The sequence below is a fragment of the Tenrec ecaudatus genome, chromosome 1, assembly GCF_050624435.1.
Source record: "Tenrec ecaudatus isolate mTenEca1 chromosome 1, mTenEca1.hap1, whole genome shotgun sequence".
NCBI lineage: Eukaryota > Metazoa > Chordata > Mammalia > Afrosoricida > Tenrecidae > Tenrec > Tenrec ecaudatus.
In genome coordinates, this window is record NC_134530.1 from 214,480,421 (window position 1) to 214,505,213 (window position 24,793).

The window sequence follows — 24,793 nt, forward strand, 5'->3', positions numbered from 1 at the left end:
ACACAATGTGTTGTACACAGCGTATGCGAGCCATGGCAATAAAGACACAATGTGTTGTACACAGCGTATGCGAGCCATGGCAAGAAAGACACAATGTGTTGTACACAGCGTATGCGAGCCATGGCAACAAAGACACAATGTGTTGTACACAGCGTATGCGAGCCATGGCAATAAAGACACAATGTGTTGTACACAGCGTATGCGAGCCATGGCAAGAAAGACACAATGTGTTGTACACAGCGTATGCGAGCCATGGCAAGAAAGACACAATGTGTTGTACACAGCGTACTCAGCATCTCTCAGAATGTCAAATTCTGCACATAACACCATCACGAGACCCCAGATTTAAAATCACATACATCAGTAATTAAAAAGCCACTAAAACCTGATTATTACAATGGTATTAACCCTAAATTATTTCCATCATATTTAACATAATAAGCCTTTCATCTACTAAAATTAATTGTAAGTTTATATCTTTACTTATGTAAATATATTAAGCCATTAATATTTTATATAAAATGTTATGTTATATCATATAGTATATTAATTCTATATTAAATATTAGCTGTTGAATATATATATTGGGACAATTACAAGGCTTCTTACTCCCATAAACAGTTACAGTCTTGGAAAGTCATTGCGCAGTTCTATCTTGTCCGATAGGGTCACTGTAAGTCAGTAAAAAGTTGATGGCATAGATGTTTGGTATAGATATTATGACAGAAAATAAAAACATGATCCCTAACCTCAAGGATGAGTTGATCAGGTAAACAAATCATGTATAGTAGAACCCAAAATTCAAAAAGAAGAATTTATAGATGATCAGCAGGTCAAGAACTCAGAAAAGAGACATCTAAATTGCGTCTTAAAGAATGCTTGAGTTGGGTAACAGAATATGGAGAAATGATATTCAAAGGAAAGTAAATGAGCAGGGAAAAAGTGTACATACATCTAAAGAAAGAATTTATTCCTGGAAGGACAAGATATTAATGGCTCCCTAGATCCACTTCTAGACTCTACCATAAAAAACCATAGTCTAAACCTTAAGCAAATGAATTTATCTCCGCAATTTGTACTTAAAACCAGCAAACAGTTATAAGGTACATAACCTATTTAGATACTGTGAAGTATAAATTAGATTAAAGGACCTAGAATACAACTAGTGTTCAATTAGTGTTATTTTATTAATTCAAAACTAGAAATATTACTTCTATTCATTCACTCACTGTTGACTATGCATCTATTATAATCCAAGCTCAAAAGAGGAAAGAGATGAAGCCATTTTCAGCTAACTAAGATCAAGTGATTCAGAATGGCAGGACATAGGTGTCTGGAGAAGAATCACAGAGAAGATTAAAGAAGCAAAGACTACAAGGGGGATTTTGTGAATCAGACTAGGGGTTTTGACTTTATCCTAAATATAAGAGAAAAAGAAGATTTGCTCTTTGTTTGTTTTTAATGTTCTCAAAATCTTCAGAATGGATCATGGCTTGTAAGAACATAGTTCAGTCATCAGTTACTAATAGGAAGGTTGAAAGGAATAATATAATTAAAGGCAGCCCCCAGATTATGAATGAATTCAATTCTGTATCTATCTTTAAATTGAATTTGAACATAAATCAGAAGTTAGGTATAGTTCCTACCTAAGGTCTTAATATAGAATATATCATGTACCTTTCTATGCATAAAATATTAAAGAAATACTTCCCAATATACTAAAAACATTTTGACATGATAGTAGAGTAATAATAATGTTTTAATCCAGGAGAAAAAGGAGGACCCACTTGCTATTTCTGAGACATTGTAAATTGCCGATTGTGGAGATAGGCAGGATGCAGTGATTCCCAGATGGGCAGACAGACCCTGCCTGGTTTGTGCCCTCCTCAGTAATGACTGAGATCGCTTTCTACTTCTGCCTGGACTCTCCCTTTTCATCATCCCAGGAGTTTGGTGTGGCAGCCAGGTTAGGGATTTCCACAACTGCCTGCAGACAGTGCTGAAGCAGCACTTGGTCTGAAAGGGGGAGCAAAGCTTGGTCCACATTTGCAACCTCTGTCCAGCCTTTTTTTTTTTTTTTTAAATCATTGTACTTGGGGCCTCGTACAACTCATCACAATCCATACATACACACATTGTGTCACGTACATTTGTTGCCATCATCATTCTCAAAACATTTTCTTTCCACATGATCCCTTAGCATCAGCTCATTTTCCCCCTCCCTCCCCGTCCCCACCTGACCAACCCTTGATAATTTATAAATTATTATTTTGTCATATCTTACACTGCCCGATGTCTCCCTTTACCCACTTTTCTGTTGTCTGTTCTCCAGGGAGGGGGTTATATGTAGATCCTTGTGATCGGCTCCCCCATTTTATCCCACCTTTCTCTACCCTCCCAGTATTGCCACGCTTATTTACCACTGGTCCTAAGGGGTTCATCTGTCCTGGATTCCCTGTGTTTACAGCTTTTATCTGTACCAGTGTACATCCTCTTGTCTAGCCGGATTTGTAAGGTAGAATTGGGATCATGATAGTAGGGGAGGGAAGCATTTAAGAACTAGAGGAAAGTTGTGTGTTTCATTGTTGCCACCCTGCACCCTGACTGGTTAATCTCCACCCCATGACCCTTCTGTAAGGGGATGTCCAGTTGCCTACAAATAGGTTTTTAGTCCCCATTCCATACTCACTTTCATTCACGATGATATGATCTTTTGTTCTTTGATGACTGAAACCTGATCCCATCAACACACAGCCTAAGACATTCTAGACACAAAGGAAGCCCACGAATGGCCATAGCCTCCCAGGATCCTCAAGATGGAGCCGTGAGATAGTGGGCCAAGAGGGTGAGAGGAGCAGAGAGCAGGAGAAACCACTCAGCACCTGCCCTTGCAAGGTCTCTGGGTTTATGCTCAAGAAAGTGGTACTGAGGTTGGTTAAAAACTATGAATTATATGTGAAGCCAGACATTATTGAACCCAGCAGAGTAGAGTGGCATGGGTGGGATGGTGGGTATCAGAATAAGGTAAAAGAAGTTGCCGAGTGGAAGTATGGCTGACTCCTGTCTGCCTCATAAGAATCATCCTTAGACAGATGTTGAATTCTCCAATCCAACTCCATGGATCAGACATGGCCCTAAACACTATTTCTTCATAGGTTATATAGCTCTGAAATCTCAAGTGCTTCAAGTAGTACTCAATATAAAACAAATGTTCAATAAACCACCGTTAAAGTAGAATAAAACATGCATGAAGTAATATTGGCTTAGTGAAAGGGGTACAGACTTGAGGAGTGGAGATAATTTGGGAAAGCTATAATAGGTGAAGGTAGATATTAAAAAGGATATATAAATTAGAATAACACTGGATAAATTCTAGAATTGAGTATGGAACAAGCCAGTAAAGGAACAGAGAAACGAGATGATTGGAAAAGGCCTGGTGCAGGGGCTGACATGTAGACAAGCTACAGAAGGAGAAGGAGAATATTAAGATTTGTGGAAGGTACAGCAGGTGCAAAACCTCAATTTATAAAAGACAAGTTTAAGCTCTATGCAATTGTATTTAGTATTGGAGAAAATGGTAAGAGAGGGGGCTGAAAATAGGGCAAAGATTTAAAGGCCGTAAAGACCCAGTATCTTACATAATGTGATATCCTGAAAAAGTGACAAAACCAAGATAAAACGTAGATTTACTGAATTTCAAAGTCAATGCTCTGAATAATAAACTGGGTAAAAAAGGAACAGAAGAGTGTCATTTAACAAACCATCTAAAATATTATTTTCCCTTAAAATAATTATATTGTGATATACAATGTACAATGCATGTGGACATTTTTTAAAATGCAGAAGGCTTCAGATTGTGGAAACATGTGTTCTCCTCTGGCATTACAGGCATGTTGTTGATGGAAAAGATTTTTAGAAAGACACATATACAACTATATTTCCTTTATGAAAAGCAGAAAGGAGTTTTAGAGAAACAAAAAGAGATATTTTTGCACTTTGAGTCTTCTATATAATTTTCCTACCAATAAAATTAGGGTCTAGATAGGAAGAATTAATTTTTAAAAAGATGTATCTACTGCAACATATTTAAAATCTACTGCTCTAAACATTTCTCAACAACAAAATATATTGCCAGATAAAAGGCTAGGCTCATACATTGTCACACTAGATTCAGTCACAGTTCTTAACTCTGAAAAGTATGTAGTAAAATGAGCAGAAAAGTAAAAACAAGTATGCTTGTTCCAAAGGCCTTAGGAATAATATACACAAGAAAATAATTTCTTTTATTTTGTTATCCTAATATGAAATAAAGTCAAGAGACATAAAAATAATAAATCTTTGTAAAACTCCTAGCTACAAAAAGATGGTGATGTCAAAGGGCTGTGGATTTAAGGAGTTATTTCTGGGATTCCTTCCAAATCCACTATCTCTAGAGGAATTCATCCAAATGGAACCTACTATCATCAGTCTAAGCTATGTTTATTTCAGGGTATCAAGGAATGTTGGCGCCAAAACATTTCCCAAAGTCAGGGGTCTTTTAGGCTCATTCATATTACAGATGCAGAAACTGAGGCCGAAAACACAGCTTCTTAGGAACTAATCCAGAAATAGATTTAAAATATATAGTATCCCCATATAATACTTAAATTTTACATATTATTAGCTTTAATAGTTAATAATCTAAACGGCAATGATAAAGCAAACTACTAGAATACTAACCTTTCTTAGGTGGTCTAATAGCACCTGTATGTCTTTCCTTTCTCCACAGAGAAAACTGCCTCTTTTTCGTATTCTTCTTCATATTTATTTATTTAAATATTTTACTGGGGGCTTGTACAATTCTTATCACAATCCATACATACATAAATTGTATAAAGCACATTTGTATATTCATTACCTCATCATTCTCAAACGTTTGCTCTCCACGTAAGCCCCTGGCATCATCTCCTCACTTTCCCCCTCCCTCTCCACTTCCCCCTCCCTCATGAACCCTTGATAATTTATAAATTACTATCTTGTCATAGCTTACACTGTCCGATGTCTCCCTTCACCTACTTTTTTGTTGTCCCCCAGGGAGGAGGTTAGATGCAGATATTTGTAATTGGTCTCCCCTTTCTACCCCATCTTCCCTCCATCACATAAATGTCTCCCTAATACATTTCTTAGCTTTTCTTGTTTCTGAGCACCACTGGTGAAATGGTGTAAGGGTCATGCCTGCCCTCCTCTGGCCACACAGGGTGAAGGAGAACTTGACACCACGTCTGTCCACAGATGCTTCCTATGAGGCAAAGGTCAGACCTGCTCCCACTCTCCAACTTCCTTTACTTTACTGGCATCTGCTGTCCCTCCCAGACACTGTAGCTGTGGTGGGTGCTATGAGCGGTTGCAATGCCCGTCCAGGAGTCAGAGGCAATACACGATTGTGGGAGTTTGTGTGGGAAGGTAACAGGTTATCACGAATCAAGATCGTAAAACATTAAGGATCCTGCAGTGCCTCTTCAAGGGTCACACCAGCCAGCATATCCCTCTGATCTTTGACCACCTTTGCCATGGTTCCTAGTTTCCAAATAAGTTGTACAAATTACATTCCCATAAACAATGAAAACTTTGTCTTTTGCTCCATCCCCTCATCAAAATTTGAGATGTCATTATAATTTTTTACCAAGATGGTATGTATGAGTTGCTCTTTCATTGTAATTTGTACTTGATGTTCTCTAATTATTGAATGAGCACATCATATATCTTTATTAAGTGGCTCTGGTGCCACACTGTAGTTAACCATGCTGCCTAATCTAAGGCTGATGGCTGAACCATTAGCAGCATCATGGGAGAAAAAAAAATCCAGTCTGGCCATCTGCACCCATGAAGATTACAGTAAACCCTAATGATGAAGTTCCAATCCCTCAGAGTGGGTGGTGGTTTTGACATGATAACCGTGAGGCTCACAGCACAATGTGTAACCGCTGCACCACCAGTGCTCCCTGTAAATCATAAAATGTATAAATCACTGTGGTTCTTAAAAATTGTTGTTAGGTGTTGTCAAATCAGTTATGACTCAGTGCGACCGTACGTTCAACAGCATTAACTCTCGGCTGGTTCTGCATCATCCTCACATTGGCTCGCATGTTAGAGTCCATGTTGCATCCAGGGTGTCAGTCTATCTCATGAACGATCTTCTTCTATTTTCCCTGCCTTTCCATTTTACCAAGCATGATGTCCTTTGCCAGGAACTGATCTCTCCTGAAAACATTTCCAACTAAGACAACTGAACACCCTTGCCTCTAGGAAGCATTCTGCCTGTGCTTTGTCCAAGGCAGATGTTTATTCTTTTAGCAAACCATGGCACTTTTAATATTCTTCACCAGCACTAAAATTCAAAATCATTGAAACATTGATTCTACTTCCATCCTCCCTTTTTTAAAGTCCAACATTCACATGCATATACAGCAAGTAAAAATACTATGGCTTGGGTGAGGCAATCTGTGGTCCTAAAAGTAACATGCTTGCTTTTCAACATGTTAAAAAAGGTCTTGTGCTACCCAGAGCAATGCATTATTTGATTTTGACTGCTGCTTCCATGACCACTACAATCTAAGCAAGACAAGTCCTTGATAGCATCAATCTTTTCTCTGCTTTTTCATGGTGTTACTCATTGGCCCATTTGTGAGAATTTTGGTCATCTTTGCATTGTGTTGTTGTCCATACTGAAGGCTGTAATCCTTGATTTTTATCAGCAAATACTTCAAATGACTTTTAGTACTCAAAATTTTGTCATCTGCATATTTCAGATGATCATTTATTATAATAGGCCTCTGTCAACAGTGATGCAACATCACCTTCATATAATCCAATGTCTCTCTTTCTCAGTCTGTACAGATTGAATAGGATGGTGACAGGAAATAACCCTGATGCACATCTTTCTTGATTTCATCCATGCAGTAGTCCCTTGTTCTGTTCACACACCTGCCTCTTGATCCATGTATAGGTTCTGCATAATTGTGCTTATTATACCCATTCTTCTCAAGGCTGTTCATAGTTTGTCATGGTCCACATCGTCGAACACCTTTGCAGAGCCAATAAAACATAAAACACCTTTCTGGCATTCTCTGCTTACAGCCAAGATCCACCTGACTTTAGCAATGATCTCCCTTGTTCCTCTTCTGAATCCAGCCTGAACCTCTGAAAGCTACCTATCAATGTACTGCTGCAACTGTTGGTAGATGGTCTTCAGTAAAATGTTGCCTCCGTGTGATATTAATGATATTGTTTGATAATGTGTGCATTCTCTTGGGTCACCTTTACTTGGAATGGGTACAAATATAGCTCTCTTCCAGTTGGCCAGGTAGCTGTATCCCAAATTTCCAAGCATAGACTATTGAGTGCTTCCTGCGCTTCATCAGCTTTTAGGTATTTATCAATTCCTGGCTTTGTTGTTGACTATTGCTTTCAGTGCACCCTAGACTTCTTCCTTCAGCAGCATTAGTGCTTGCTCATGTACTATCTCTTGAAATGGTTGGATGCCAACCAGTTCTTTGGGTACAGTGACCCTAGTATTCCTTCTACTTTCTTTTGATCCATATTGTATCATTCAATAATTTGACCACAGAACCTTTCAATATTCAACCCTGGGCTTGAATTTTTCATCAGTTATTTCCGTTTTCTGGGCATGTTCTTACTTTTTGGCTTTCCAATTCAAGGTCTTTGCACATTTCATTATATTTCACTTTGTCTTCTTGAGCTGCCCTTTGTAATTTCCTGTTCAGTCCTTTGACTTCATCATTTCCTCCATTCTTAGCTACTCTATGATTAAGAACAAATTTAAGAATCTCCTCAAATATCCACTTTAATCTTTTCACTCTTTCCTGTCTTTTTAATGACCTTTGGTTTCATTATGTTGAATATTCTTGATGTCTTAATACAGCTCATCAGGTCTCCTGTCATTAGTGTTCAATGCAGCAAAAGTGTTCTTGAGATGTTCTCAAAGCAGTTGGGACATATTCAGGTCCCTGGATTAGTTTCTCTGTTCAACCCAGACTAACATATCACATGCTTCCTAAAAACAAGTGCATATATCTTCAAATTGGCCTGACATTCTCTTAAGTATTTGTTCCCTGAATACTTCTAAAGCTTGTCTTTTGTTTCACATCATACACATAATCATTTTATGCTTTGTTTCTGATAATTCCAATATTTTAAGTCTTTGCACATCAGTGTTTGTCAGTATTCATGCGTGATTTGCTTCTTTGTATGTTAATGATTTTAAACAGTGATATTTCCTTTTGGAATTTAGACTGGGAATATTGTTGATGCTTAAATGAAGGTAGAGTCAAGAGAGAATCTGTGTTTGCTTAAAGACCTTGCAGAACTAACGGTATAAAGGGAAGTTAAACTTGGTTTGAGTTTTGAAATACCAAATCAGAAATTATTACTTCAGGTATCAAATTCTTATGCAGGTTGGCACGTGTTTATGTCTTGGTGCCTTTCCTCCACGTAGCACCAATGCTGTGAATGCATTCATTTTCTTGTAGATTCCTAGGAATGGGCTGAAAGGAAGAAAACCTTTTACTTCCACACTAAGATGCCCTATGTTAGTGCATGTTCAGTAAAAGAGTTTCCTATTGCACATTTTGGAAAATAAGTACTAGGCTTTGTTTTCTGTGCCCTTCCATGATGAGATTTTTTTAATCCATTATTTTTAATTGTTTCAGTATGCAGGTTACCTCTGGATCTTGTCCCATCATGTTATCAGAGATGAACGTTATTTTTATAATTCTTAATATTTTAGGCAATCCTGGGTCCAAGTCTTCTCAATTCAAAGCATATGCATTTCTAAGTACCGTATATATTCGTGTATAAGCTGAGTTTTTCAGCAAAAAATGTGCCGAAAAACTGGGGTTCAACTTATACATGCATCAGTGGTACCCCAGCGAGGTGAACATCTCGCTGGGCCCCTCACCCAGAGGTAACTGGACAAGTGCCCATTATCTCTCTGGTGATTGCCATTTCTACACTGTTCATTCAAAGCCCCACTGACACTGCAGGGCTTTGAATGTTTGTTTACTCACATCTAACCAATCAGAGCCATCCTATGATGTAGACAGCTCCAATTTGCAGAAGCACCAGTAGTGATTCACTTACGCCAGCAGTTGAACTGGTAAGGATGCGTCTGTGGCTGCGTTTCATCTCTCCCCTCTGGTCTCTATGCTAATTCACATCCTGCATCCCCCCACCCGCACTGACTCCCCCACCTTCTCTAACACATCAAAAGTGGGGGGGGGTTACCTTGAAAGTTCTTTTTCAAGGTCTTGTTTTTTAATCCTATTAGAAATGGATACTCTTGAACTAAAACAAAAATGCCAGTCATATGAGGCTGGTTTCAAAATGAAGGTTGTGTCAAGAGCAGAAGAGAGCAATAACAGTATTGCAAGTAGGGAATTCTGTGTTGACAAAAAGCAAGTGAGGGAGTAGCAGAAAATGAAAACTGACTTGGAGCAGATTCTAAAGCTAAAAATGTTTGTCATGGTTTAACGTCTTTTTATGGGGTTCTAGAGAGTGAATTGTATAAATGGGTTATGGAGTTTCGTCAAAATGGTTACTGCATAACACGCATGGAAATCTGCATACATGCTCTACAAATGGCTAAGGATGACTAATATAAAGCACCAGGCATTGAAAAATTTGCTGCATCAGCAGGATGGTGTACCCGCTTCATGAATAGGTTTGGCCTACTATGTTTGAGACAAAGAACAAAGATTTCCCAAAAATTGCCACAAGACCTTGAAGGAAAAATTAAGTCATTCCAGTCATTTATTATAAAACAAAGAAGGATTATAATTTTGACCTGGCAGATATTGGGAATATGGATGAAACTGCCATGACTTTTGATCTTCCAAGCAACAGAACTGTGGCAAGCTTAGGAGGAAAAACTTTTTTCTCAAAACCACAGAAAATGAAAAAAAACAAAACCACTTTACAGTTATTCTATCATGTTTGGCTAATGGAACTAAACTGCGTCCTGTCACTATTTTTTAAAGAAAGACCTTGCCTAAAAAGATCAATTTCCCACCAAAAATTATTGTGTGTGCACCCATTAAAGACTAGATGGATGAAGACAGAACAGAAAAATGGCTGGAAGAATTTTGAACCCGACGACCAGGAGCAGCCTTAAAGAAAAAGCCATTCTTACTTGTGTGGGATATGTTCAGAGCCCACCTATCGGATGACATAAAAAAATTGGCAAAATCTAGTAAAGTTACTTTAGCTGTTATTCCAGGTGGGCTTACATCTGTACGGCTGCCTCTGGATATATATTTGAATAAGCCTTTTAAAGACCATGTGCGAAGGATGTGGCATGAATGGATGTCATCTATCTGGTCAAGCCCGACTAACAAAAGGAGGAAATCTCATGAAGCCTGACATAGAGTTAATAGCAAAGTGGGTTCGAGAAGCATGGAAAGACATTCCAGAAGACATGGTGAGACATGGCTCCCAGAAATGTAGTATTAGTAATGCTATGGATGGCAGTGAAAACTACGTTGGCTTTGTATGAAAATGTCAGCAGTGATGGTGATGACGACAATCTCGGTGAGGACAGCGTCTATGATGACCTCACACCAGCTGAAGCTCTTGCATTGGGATACGGATGATGATGAGGGATAAGCTCAGGGAACAGTACTCTTAAGGTATCATTGTTGATACCTTACTGTTTTTGTTGAACCTATTTTCCACTTACTGTGCTGGTATACTAATGTTAAATGACGTATTGTCCTTTTATATATGTTTTTATTTAAAATAAATATTTAAATACATTACCCCACTGATGTCTCAATATTTAGTAATTTTATTTTCATTTGTTTTGATTATTGAAACTCACCAATCGCTTCTGCATTTTCCACCCTAGACTTATATTCGAGTCAATCAGTTTTTTCTGGTTTCCCAAGTAATAATTAGGTACCTCGGCTTATACTCGGGTTGGCTTATATTCGAGTATATAAGGCAAATAGACTTGAGTAGTTCTTCATCCATACAGTAATGCAAATTCACTGTCATAATTAGTAATCATTTGCACATTACAAACATTTTCATACTCTGAGCCAGGTTAGTATTAGCTTTCAGAAGTGACTTTCGTTGCTAATATTTATAAATAACTGACTCTCTTTTACAAATTTGTGAAACTATATTAGCAAGAACCACATTCTGCCAGAGCTATTTTCAGTATCACTTTCCTAATAGACACAAACTGTTAACAAGTTCTAGATTACCATAATTTGTGCATGTAAAAGTATTCAAGTTGTCCATATAGTCTGAGTAAACTATTTAATATTTAACTTTTTTACAAAGTTGTACTTTTAAGACTCCTGCATAGATTTATATTTATTCTAATGTAATTGCTCCAAAAATGGAGCAGACACTAAATTGTACTCATGGTGGAGTAAGTGTCTTAATATGGCTCTTCTGAAAGTGTCTCTGTTATTCTACCAATGATTGGGTGGTGCTATGCAAACAGGGTAAGGGAGTGTGTAACACTAACAGAGAGGATTGGTCAGTTTTAGTTACTAGCAATAAGGATGAGTCATCTTTGAAGCAAAAGCAGAGAGAGAAGTGCCAGGCCCACTGACGACAAGCCCCTTGGAGAGCCCATTTGAGATCACTGTCTGAAGGGAAGGCGTCGAAGGCCAGAGACACTAGAGACTGAAGCAAGGAGACCATGAGCTAGAACAGAGGAGCAGCATCTAGATCATGAGACTAAGACAGAGCAGTGATCTGGCTTTTTTTTTTTTTTTTGGACCATGGAGGGCAAGGCCAGAGGACCATCTGGCTAACAGGGTGAGGAGATAAAATAAACTTGGCCACTAGCTGAGGAGAGGTGTTGCTGTGGACCAATGACTACAGCCTTAGTGTTTTCTAATCCTGGTTTGTGGGAACCTGTTAACTTCCCTAATAAACCCTATAATCACGGGTTTTGTCCATGAGTTCTGTGTGGCCACTTGTTCTGTGCAAAGAATTACAAACCCAGTAGAAAAGTACAGTGTTATAGGAGCAAATATTGGTGTCAGAATAATGATGGAGGATGGAGGAATGCCTAACCCTGCCTCATGGAAGCCATAGGATGTCAGATATGGACCCCCAAGCCATTTACATAATACTGAACTGTGCTGAAAGTACATGTACTGATTCCCATAAACTTTATACAACCTTGTGCGGTAGGTGTGGTATTTCCAAAATATAGAAAAGGAAACAGATGTCTAGGGAAAATGGCTAAGCAGTAAAACATTTCACCCAAATCTATCTAACTCCTAAAGTATGCAAAAAACATGCTTTATTAACTTTATGCAACACTAGAAATCTGGTTACAGAATCGTATGTGAAAGTAGTCCTACTTTATATGAGCCCCCCCGAACTTGATCTTCACAACTCATTTTTACCAACACAAGATAGTACTATCCCCTCTTGATAGAGATACAAGAAGAGTTACTAATATTCAACTCCATAGCAGACACTGAATGACTTGCTTGCGACAATAATGTTTTAGACTTTTATATTTATAAAGCACTACCATAACAATTTATATAACAATCCTGGGAAATAATGAAATCTATAGATAAGAGAGAATGAAGATGAGAGAGATACTTGGCTGCCAGCGAAGGAGAGGTGCTATTGTGGACCAAGGATGGCATCCTAAGTGCTTTCTGAACTGTGGCAGGGCAATGGTTATGTTCTCAGCTTCTTCCCAAAAACTTGTTGGTGTTCAAACCCACCTAGCAGGTATATGTGGGGTTGGGGAGGTGGGTGGGAACATGGTGATCTGATGGGCAGCTCTACACTGTCACAGGGGGTCACTTTAAGTCAAAGTCATCTTCATAGCCATTGGCAACAACTGTAACAGCATGGCTGGGGCTCTCTGGAGACAGGAAGCACGAGAGGTAGCCTGCCCCGGCTTGAAAATGCCGGAGATATTTAATCCTGAGACCCATCAGATGTTTCTTGGGCTATGCATAAAATAAAATGAATCTAATTTTTTTTCTTCAGATAGGCCTTCACATATGAAAACTTATTTATAATCCACAGAGTATTTTATAACACAGACTATTTTTCAAATTTTCCTCAGAATGTAGATGGCAGTACTGAATCCATCATCATATTGATTTTTTTAATTGACTTAAATTAGAAGTAATTTGGATTTATATGGTCTTTGCTCCTAACATGCAACACTTATTTTTTTTCTTCTTAACTTATCACTCGGTGGCATTGATGCATGTTTATATCTTGGACCCGAGCACAATTGAGAACATACCATAGGCCTTCGTTTAAAGTTGAATTCATATAGCTAGATTATGCATTAAAGTCAGATGGAATAAGGAAAGCAAAATAATCTACGTTATACATACAGAAATTGAGATAAGCCTAATTTAAGAAACTTTTTCATCATATTGTAGTGGGATGCAGGAATCAGTGTACCTAAAATCTCTGTGTTCTGATATCAAGTTTCTGCTCTTCTGGTTTTCCTCAACCAAACATCTGAGTGTGATTATGTTTTTTTTCTGAATCATAAATTTATATCTATATTTTACAAAACTTAAAAATTAGTTACATATTCATTCAGTGAATTATTTTTTATACATTGGATTATATTGGAAATGTTCTATAAAAATATGGGTAATTTGTCCCTTACAATGCCAAATTACTATACCATAATAACTCTTGGTAAGAAACCTTATATTCAATTATTGCTTTTTCCTCTGACTGTATCCTCTCCTTACTCAGTTAGATAAGCTTGGAAATTCTTGAGGAGAATTTTGTTTCTCTGGAGTGCTCAAAGGTGGCTGTAAAATTACAAGTGAAAGAAAGTTTCCTGAAAATCTAAAAAAGATGTTACTCAAGTTTGGGACACAGCTTTCTCGAGTGATAAAAATATCTAACAATGGCAGTCTTTTCTTACATCAGAAAAATGGGAAGGTCCATTCTTACCTGCTTAAAAAGTTGAAGGTTAACTGCTGTTTCCAAGAAATGTTTCATCAGACTTGATCGGGCCTTCACAAAACTCTCCTCACAGAAAGTGATAGGCTCACCCTAAATAGGAAAAGATAAATTTAAAAATTTAAGGTATCGTTAAAGGGTCAGTCAGTCGGGGCACCAGTCCTGTTAATGAAACACTACTGTGTCTCTAGGCACTACTGTCGACGGAGAACAAACAAATCTGGATTGGAGAAAGTATAGCCAGGATGCTCCTTAAAACCAAAGCTGGCAAGATTCTGCCTCACATCTTTTGGACATATTATCAGGAGAGACCATTCCCTGGAAAGAGGTTTCATCCTTGGTAAATCAGAAGGTCAGCAAAAAAAGATGGCGAGATGTATTGATAGAGGAGCTACATAATGTGCTCAAATGTAACCACAATTGTGCAGTGGGACAGGCTCAGGCAGTGTCTCCACCTGCTGTACTTGAGGAGTACATAAGGGGGAGACCCAAGGAGAGTCAGCCGAAGTGGGAGATACAGAATGGACGGCAAGGTACATACAGGCTAAAGGGAGTTGTGTAGAGTCCATAATTTTTGCTAGTCATACTGAGTGGAATATTTTACTAAAGTGAAGATATTGTTTTATTGACAAGTGTCCTTATAAAAAATGTGTGTGTGTGTGTAATGTCAGCTCCAGGAGAAGAACATATCTGATTGGAGCACATGGGAAAAGATGAAGGGGGAGGAGGAGAGAGTGGACCACATCCTGGCCCACCAGGCCATGAGGACGATGTTCCCAATTAGAGCAGCCAGTCCACAGAGAGGACCACATGGCAGGCCCCACTATGAGACATGATGTCCCTCACTGACCCATAGCCCTACAGGGGACAACACCCAAGACACCATGGGAATTGAACCCGATCTGATCCCAACACACTTAGGCAAAACACTAAGGGGTGCAACAGAACAGCAAGGGAATGGAACAGTGAGGTCCCCAGGGAATGCTTAAGGTGGACTTTGGCCAGGGCGTGGTGCCCCAACAGACTGGACTGGAAAACACTCCTAAAGGCAAACAAACAAACCTTGAACTAACTACAGGCTTTTCTTTCTTGTGTTTTGTTTTGTTTTTGTCATTGATTTGTTGTTGTTGTTTTGTTGTACACTGTTGCTTGGTTTTGCTCTGCCTTGTTTTTGTGCATGTTATTATCTCCGCAGGTCTGTCTAAATAAAATAGGCTGGATGAACAATCTGGGGGAGAAAACAATGGGACCAACAGTTCCAGGGGGACATGGGAGAGAAGGAGGTGGGGGGAAAGGTAGTGGTGTTAACAAACCCATGGACACGGGAACAAGTGATCCAAATCGGTGGTGAGGAGGGTGTAGGAGGACTAGTAGGGCTTGATCAAGGGCAATGTAACCAAGAGGAATTACTGAAACCCAAATGAAGAGTGAGCACAATAGTGAGACAGGAGGAAAGTCAAAGGAAATAAAGAGCTAGGAGGCAAAAGATATTGATAGAAGTATAAATAAAGTCATGTACATATGCAAATATATTTATATATGAAGGTGGGGAAATAGATCTTTGTGCCTATATTTATAGGTTTAGTATTAAGGTAGCAGAAGGACATTGGGCCTCCACTCAAGTACGCCCTCAATGCAAGAATGGTTTCCTCTATTAAATTGGCATTCTATGATGTTCACCTTCCTGACATAACCGCTGAAGACAAAGTGGGTGAATAAGCAAATATGGTGAAGAAAGCCGATGATGCCCGGTTATCAAAAGATACAGTGACTGGGATCTTAAAAGCCTGAAGGTAAACAAGTGGCCATCTAGCTCAGAAGCAACAAAGCCCACATGGAAGAAGCACACCAGCCTGTGCAATAACGAGGTATCAAAGCGATCAGGTATTAGGCATCATCATAACAAAATATCTCATAGCATAGTAAATGAGGTGAGGGGGAGTGCAGAGTGGAGACCCAAAGTTCATATGTAGGCCACTGGAGATCCCCTAACAAAAGGGTCTCAGGGAGGAGACGAGCCAGTCAGGGTGCAGTGCAGTGACAAAGAAACATACAACTTTCCTCTTGTTCCTAAGTGCTTCCTCCTCCCCCACTATCAGGATCCCAATTCTATCATACAAATCTAGATAGACCAGAGGATGTGCACTGGTACAGATAGGAACTGGAAATCCAGGGAATCCAGGGCAGATGATCCCTTCAGGACCAGTGGTATGAGTGGCGATACAGGGAGGTTTGAGGGAGGGTGGAGTGGAAACGGGGAGCCAATTACAAGGATCTACATATAACCTCCTCCCTGGGAAAAGTGGGTGAAGGGAGAGACGTCGAACAGGGCAAGATATGACAAAATAATAATTTATAAATTATCAAGGGTTCATGAGGTAGGGGCGCGGGGAGGGAGGGGAAAAATGAGGAGCTGATGCCAGGGGTTTAGGTGGAGAGCAAATGCTTTGAGAATGATGAGGGCAATAAATGTACAAATGTGCTTTACACAATCGATATATGTATGGATTGAGATAAGAGTTGTATGAGCCCCTAATGAAAACGATTAAAAACAAATAAATAAATAAAGAACTAGAGGATTAAAAAAAGGGAAAAAAATAGCATGCAGACCTGAAATAAATCTAGTTACTAGAGTTTTGCCCTGATTAATAAAACACATATTACAATAATTGCTGAATGATTATTGTTAGTTTTTATGATCATTTTATTCCTAAATTGATAAAACACTTTAAATCATCTTTTCATACTGATTACAGTTGCAATTCACACTGGACATTTTCTAGGATGAGACCCACTTGGCATCTGCATTCACCCATTTTTGAAGCAATCGTGTCTTTGTCTCCTAGAAGCTTACCCTTCACCAGATGCGCCTCCTCCAAATCACCAAGTATCTAAATGCTACGTACAAATTCCACCTGTTCCACCTATTCCCATGCAGGACATCAGAACAATCCTCTCCGCTGGCTGATCTCTACCACCTGCTGCTGTTCCTCTCATCAGCCCGAATGCCCGGATGGTCCATTTTGCTCATTCAACACATTTAAAGTGACTGAACTTGATGATCAAATTGAAAATAAAAATTAATGACAATGATTCATTCACTAGAATGCAATCTGTATGTTCCAGTGAAAAGAGAAATGTGAGCGGTCTCATCTTTCTAATAGAGCTTTGAAAAATATTAATTACAATTTGATTTTAAGAAAATGCAATGCTTTGATTACAGTTATCTCTTTATTAGTGAATTCTGATAATAGATCACTACATGAATGAACAAGAATAACAACATGTAATCAGGTATACATGTCTATAAGATACTATCACCAGTTTCTGCTAGGAATTCATGAAACTATACAACTGCACTGCCCAATAAATTAGCCACTCGTCACACATTGTTATTTAAATTTCACTCTTTTAGGATAAGTACCGAGTCTTTATCTCGCTCACACTAGCACATCTAACTGCATGTGGACAGTGGGTACTGTATTGTACAGCACAGATACAGGCCATTCACTCTGGCACCAAACGTATCTGGGGATGGAACTACCATAGAAAGGATAAAAGGACATTGAAGCAAATGATCAATAATGAATTGCTTTTGTGTACTCCCAGACTATATTGCTGCCATTCTAAAGAGCTGTAGAGTCATGTTTCCATCACATATTTTAAAATATATGATTAATTTACAAAAATATTTCTTATATAATCATAAGCACACTGTACTTGTCACTATGATAAAATTCATAATCTAATAGAGGGGTAAAAAGAACTCTCTTTTTTGTATATCTATTAACAGCATACTGCCACATTACATGGGGAATATAATAACTTTTTATGAATTAATAAGATAGTATCTGCAATAAGTCTTGTTCCATATAGCATATTCTCTTTTCAAACGCAAATGAAAACAATTTAAATAAATCAGTGCTTTAAATGGAAGCTTATATTATTGCTATTATTACAAAGTGATCAGGATCACTGATTAGCTTTTAATTTGATAGATTTTTTAATTCCCTACATGTATGTCTATATTCCTGTGCATTATCTGTCTAAAAGTTGTCTTTAACATACTCAGAAAATACTCTTCAGTTCAAATTTATAGCTCTATACAACAGAAATGTACAAACTCCTTAGTTACAATTAAGCTTATCTTTTGATTTCAAGGCGTGGAGGGGGATGGCAAACATCAAAGGAAAAAGTGGATAAAGAGTAAAGAATTCCTTTGCTTTCTCAAGAGGTGAGCATAATTTAGTTATTAGTCTATGTGAATTAAATGGAAAGAAGCCGCTCCTCATTAATCTTTCAGCAACTGCTTTTAACCTTTCAAGAAAAGGAATAAAGAGAAAGTTCAGGTTTGATGTCCGTCCATTTATGGTAAAACAAAACTTGGTAAAAGCTATGAATTGAACCTACAATTGATTAACACTGTTTATTTACTAAGAATTTTTGATAATAACAAAGAAGACAGTGCCCTAACACACACAAGAATTTTCTATAGGGGAAAGGCACCTGCAATGAACAATGCTCCAAATGGTTCCGAACAAATAATAAAGGGGTCAATAACTCACTCACACCCTACAACATCAGGTCCTTTACCTCCAAATTGAGGCCAAGTCCTGAGAAGACAAAACTTGGTTTAGGATCCTCTGCACACTTACAACCTAATTAAGGTTCAGTAGTATCTGAAAATCTTTCACAGATTCGGGTAAGGTTATCAATGTCACGCTGCCTAGTTTATGGCTGCAGGATGAACATTTTCATTTGAAGACATAAAAGGCTTCCCAGAGAAAATCAAAACGAGATGCTTTATGAACAACGGTAGAAGACAGCCTTGAGAGAGGACAACACGGACTAAAATGGGTAAAATGAGTTTGGAATGAGTATGCATTAGGGCGAGCATCAGATGAAGGAAATAAGAGGTTAGTTAAGCGGCAGTTGATAGTGGAAATGAATTGCATGAGCATGAGAGGAAGAGAGCAAAATCAGAAAGGGCCACTGTGAGATCCTAAGATGTCGCCTGCTTTAAGTCACTGAAAAGTTCACACAGCTATCTAGTCATAAATTGTCTTTGAAGACGGAGACATCACAGGTCAGAGAAAATAATGGAAATCAATCAGTTAATCAACAATGTAATGTAAATCAGGAAACAAATGATAAGGTAGCAGAAATGAATAAAGAGTAATGACTAAACATGCTCATATTTATAGACCACATAGTGATGATCAAGACAAGAATATCTAATAATTATATTATGCCTATTATGAGCCAGGCACTGTTATGAGCAATTAAAAAATATTAGTTCATATAAACCTCAAGTTAGTTATCTTACTTTATAGATGATTAAATAAAGCAAGGAAAAAGGTAAAAGAATTTGTTCAACATTGAAAAACATGTTATACAGAAGAGGAAGGAGTGAGTCTATTCTGAACACAATCTGCCTCTGAGCAATCCAGGATTATATGAAACAATATATTTTCCTATTATCACTTTAACTGCAGGAGTCCTGACAGCGGTGCGGGTTAGTTGCTGGACTGCTCACTACAGGTTGGCAGTTCAAACCTGCCAGGCTTTCCATCAGAAAAGGTGAGGCTTTCTATTCCCATAAAGATGTAAGTCTCAGACACTCACAGGGGCGACACCACGCTGTCAGACTGAGTTGGAGTCAACTCAGTGGCGGTGAGTTTTGTTGGCGTGGGAATTGACTGAACACAAGTTGGTGGGGGGGAGGGGGTTACCATCCCATTTTACTAATGAATAAGCTGGTGACTTGGAGAATTTAAGTAGCTTAATCCACATGTGAGACTTATGTTTTCAAAATGATGATGTCAACAAATGTGCTTGACACAGTATATACTCCAGTAGTAGCCGATCCGAATATAAGCCGAAACACCTAATTTTACCACACAAAAACTGGGGAAATTTATTGACTCAAATATAAGTCTAGGGTTGGAAATGCAGCAGCTACTGGTAAATTTCAAAAGAAAAATAGATACCAATAAAATTACATTAATTGAAGCATCAGTAAGCTAAATATTTTTGAATATTTATTTCAAAGAAAAACAGTAAACTGGCTCTGTTAAGTGGAAACGAGGGTCAACAAAAACAATATGTTATCAACTATATACACTGTTACTGCTTGCACTGCATTACTACGTACCTCATGTGCACAACACAGCTGTACAGTTTGAGGCCTAACGCAGGCTGATGATATTCCAGAATGTGATGACATAACTGCTTACATGGAGCAGCCTCTGTTAGGGCTCAGAATATACAAGGTGCGTTGTGTACGCACTGTGTTACTGCATGACTGCATACGCAGCATTACTGCATATGTATGGGAAGTGATAACACAACACATGCAGTAACACAGTGCGAACACAACACAGTGTGGATATTATGTGCCCTAATACAGGCTGCGCTATGCAAGCATGCTCAACACTGGGTCCAGATGGGGGTTAATAAGAAAATACAAATAAGATAGCAGACTAAGTACTGTAAGTAAATGTACTGTATACCCAACACTAGAGATATAACAGTACTTGTATTCATCAATCGTTGGGCGGAGCAAGGGGGCGTGACCAAGCACAGGTAAGACTAAAGGATACTTCCTTGGTCACAGCCCTGGAGAAGATCGGGAGAGGGAGAGCAGCCGCTTCCGACATTCATCTGACAAGGATGCGGTGCGCTCAGGTACTAGCACACAGAAGCGGGCAGGTTCTTGCCCGTACCGCACGGACAACAGAGAGGCTGCGGGTGTGCAGGAGAAAGGAAGAGCGGTGACATCAGCAGTCATTAGACCACCCACAGAGGCTTCAGGTGCCCGCAGATGAGCGGAAGAGACCGGTGAACACCTGCACTGCATGGAGAACAAGTAAGTGGGACCCTCACTGGAGTAAAAGCCGAGGGGGGCTTTGTCAGCATAAAAACTCTGCTGAAAAACTCGGCTTTTGCACAAACAAATACGGTATGTATATACTGTGGTAAGATCTGTTTGGGCCCCGGATAAAATGATTTTTTTTTTAAGTTTCAGCTGGTTACTATATTGTTAATGGTAAGGTGAACAATATTTACTGGGCAACTGATATATAGCAATGGGTCTCAAAAAGTTGCCAAGAAACAGAACTTTTCAAAGGGTCTACAGCATCAAAACTATTTTCATAAGAAGACTATTTCACTCTTCATTTTCTCATGAAATCTACAGGAATTGTCCAGAGATTACATGACTTGTGTTATTACTACAGATTAAATATAAAATGAAATATAAGAACTCAGTAGAAATCTATCAAACCAGATATTAAAGAGATTTGGAAAGCAACAGCAAAAAAAAAAAAAAGAAAGAAAATGTCATTCTTCGGGGTAAACTTCCATATATATTTATAGTTTTTTTTCTTTTCATAAAAAATGTTTGCTAACCCCTGCAAGGAGTCCTCCTGGTAATGCAGTGAGTTAACCATTGGCTGCTAAACATAAGATCGGCAGTTCAAGCCCACCCATCATTCCAAGGAAAAAAATTGAGCTGTACACTCCTATAGAGACCTAGTCTTGGAAACCCTATAGAGTAGCCCTACCCTGTCCTATGGAGTAGCTAGGAATTTATACTTTGCTTGAGTCAAAAATTGGCAGCTTGACTCTACCTCACAGTGCCAAGGAAGGCCCTTGAAAACCCTATTGAACACAGCTGTGTTGGAAGTAGATTTAATTCTTTATGTTTTAGTCATCTGGTACAGCTTGAATAGAAACACCACACAGAATCTATTTTCTCACCATTTAGGAGGCTGGAAATCTGAATTCAGCTTGATGCCTCTGTCAGTTCTAGGGAAAGTCCTTGTCTCTCCAGCTTCTACTTTACTGGTTCCTTTCAGATCTCCACGTGGCTCAGCATCACTCTGGCTCAATCTCTGCTCTGCTTAATTGTTTAAAGCTCTTTTAGATCTCAAAGGGCTTGATGTCAAGAGCACCCGGTACTAATCCTGTCTTATTAACATAACAAGGACTACATACTCCCAAATGGGGTTTTATGGCATAGGCAAAGAAGTGAGATTTTACAAATACATATTTTTGGGGGATAAAATTCAATCCATAACAATCTGTACCATTGTTTTAAATAAACAAATATTTTTAAAATTCTATTTTAATTTCTATTGTGTGTCTCTCATAGCAATAGTGAAGATTGAGAACCAGGTTTAAGAAGAAGTTGATAAAGTTAATGTTGGCATATGTCTTTCATCAGGTTCTAAGACTAGCGTGAAAGAGCAGTTCTTATTTCAGTAATTTATCGATGGAGTACTCTCAAGAATAAGGTAGTAAGGCAAACACAAGCAAGAATGTGGTCTCTTTTGGAGCCCAGCATCAGCACAATCCTATGGAAAAGCACTAGGTCACTGTAAAGATGACCCTGGCCTCTTACACCCTTGTTCTCAGTCAGTCATTGGCTCCAGTCCACCCCAGTGGATAGGAATTTAGAGAGGGTGCAGAGAGTTTTCCTGGAGAGACACTTCCATTTAACCCTGGGCAATTCATTACTGAAGGTTCAATGGCCAGTTACAGGCTTTTGAGCAGGGCACCAAGAGCAAACACCTTTGCATGTTAAAGATGTATGCGAACACATGTAACCAAAAGAAGCTAGAAAATCATATTTGGAAATGTGTAGTCTAATGCATATTTAGGAATGACTGCATAGTGCTGAATATTAAATTTAAGCTTATTATCATCCTAATTTTGAAGCGTGTTATCTTGTTCAGTGACAGGAAAAAATTAAGTAAATAATGATTCTGTGGTGACACAGGATAGTCAAACAGAAACACAAAATCAAAAGCCAAACACGGACATTGAGTCAATTCCAACTCAAGGTGACTCTATGTGTTATAGAATAGAACTGCTCCAGGGGGCTTTCTCGGATGCCATCATCGGAAGCTGCTGCTCGATAGGTGTTTCTTTCATGGAGCCAAGGGGTAGGTTACCGGCCAACTTAAGCAGAGACACCAAGGGTAGACGGGAAAGTCCTTCATGGGGCGTTCTGTTCTAACAGAAAAGCAATCGAGTCTCTCACGCCATGGAAGAGGAAATGAGGCAAAAAAAAGGAATACAAATCAGAAGCACTCAGGTGGAAAGTCTAAGAAAGGATCTAATAAAAGGTCAGGAATAAGATTTGTGGTAGACCGGGAAGTGAGCTTCCTACACTGGAAGAGAGAACACGAGGGCCCTGAAAGGAAGCACTAGGCACTAGCAGGACTTCCTGCTACACTTCAGTCATCAGTCAACAAGTATGAGGCAGCTTCAAAAGCCTTGTGAAAAAAATCCCTTTATCTTTTAAATCGACTTTTCTACATCAACAATGTATCAGACACAGTATTTTTAAAAGCATGCTAGGTAACTTAATATCTTTTAAAAGGTATTAAAATCACAGTAAATTATCCGTAATGTCATTCAGTCACTTATAAAATATCTAATACATATGAAGGGAAAAGGTAGAATCATAAAGCCAATGTGCAAGGAAACGTATGCTACTTTTATCCTATGATATCTTTTTTCTTTTTTTAATCCTATGATATCTTAACATGCTCCATAAATAACTGGGGTAGAAAAATTAATTAGATTTGTCCTCCAGTGGCATAAACCTGGTTTGGGATAAAACCGTGGATCTATTTTACAAAGTCTTGCATTATCTCCAACCAGAAGTACTCCCTACTCTTTAAATACACAGAACTTTTCTTGAGAGTTGTTTTTACTTGTAATAAAGCTATTTTAAAATATATTTTCTATGAAGTCCTGATAGCTGGGATTACACTCATATTCATCTTGATATCCCCTATAGCCCCAGTGGCATTGGTTACATGTTGGGCTACTAACCACAAGGTCAGTAGTTCAAAACTACCAGCTGCTCCTTGAGAGACAGGAGGGGATTTCTAGAGTTACAGTTCAGGAAATTCAAAAGGACAGTTCTACCCTGTCTTATAGGTTTACTATGAGTCAGCATTAACTCAATGGCAGTAAGTTTTTGAATAATAGCACTCCAAAACTTTGATTTTGAGTGTTCAATAAATAATCACTAGTTACTACTTGAATTAGTAATAGATGATTAAGGCACAGTTAAGATATGAATGGGACAGGGTTATTTTTCTATCCAAACATTATGTTTGCCTTTAGAGATATGATCGCTATTACTACTTTGGTCTGTTTTTAAGAATGGATAGCTTTCTCCAAGGGGGAAATAATAGCATCTGCAACAACTGGTGCTAGGAGAACTGAATCTACATGAAAAGAATGAAGAGTCCAGGATGAAAAGGACGGTATGGTTGCGGTAGCAATTGTACAATTCTCCTTGATGTGTCAGAGCTATGGGATGATATCTGTATTAACTCTCAATTAATTTTTTTGAAAGAATGAAGATGATACCACAATTCATGTCACATATCAAACTTTAACTCCAAAATGGATAAATAAGAACTAAAACCAAAAGATTCTCAAATAAGCCAGAGAGTAAAGTTTCAAAATTATTTTTGACAATAGATTCTTAGATATGAAACAAAAGCACAACCAATAAAAGACAAAATATATAAATTATATCATATCAAAAATTTTAAACATTGAGAATGCTCCAGTATTTCAATTGGTTAGCAAGATGATACTTGTACAAAATTTTAAAACTTTAGACCATGAAAAGGCTACATCAAGAAAACAGAGGGTAAACTGAGAGAGAATATATGTAATAACTATATCTCCTATGAGGGTTTAATACCAGAGACTATATAAGAAACTATTACAACTCAACAACTGAAAGATAAATAAGCCAATTTTAAAAACAGGCAAAGGACTAGAG

General features: G+C 38.4%; 1 protein-coding gene across 2 annotated transcripts in view; it reads right to left on the reverse strand.

Annotated features, from left to right (window-relative positions):
• The window catches only part of DENND1B (DENN domain containing 1B), a 315,144-nt gene that overhangs the window by 70,767 nt on the left and 219,584 nt on the right, over window positions 1–24,793 (reverse strand). For both annotated transcript variants that reach the window (XM_075528710.1, XM_075528703.1), the window contains exon 14: window positions 13,969–14,070. In XM_075528710.1, coding sequence (XP_075384825.1) covers window positions 13,969–14,070 — 102 coding nt within the window. The remainder of the gene's footprint in view (window positions 1–13,968; window positions 14,071–24,793) is intronic.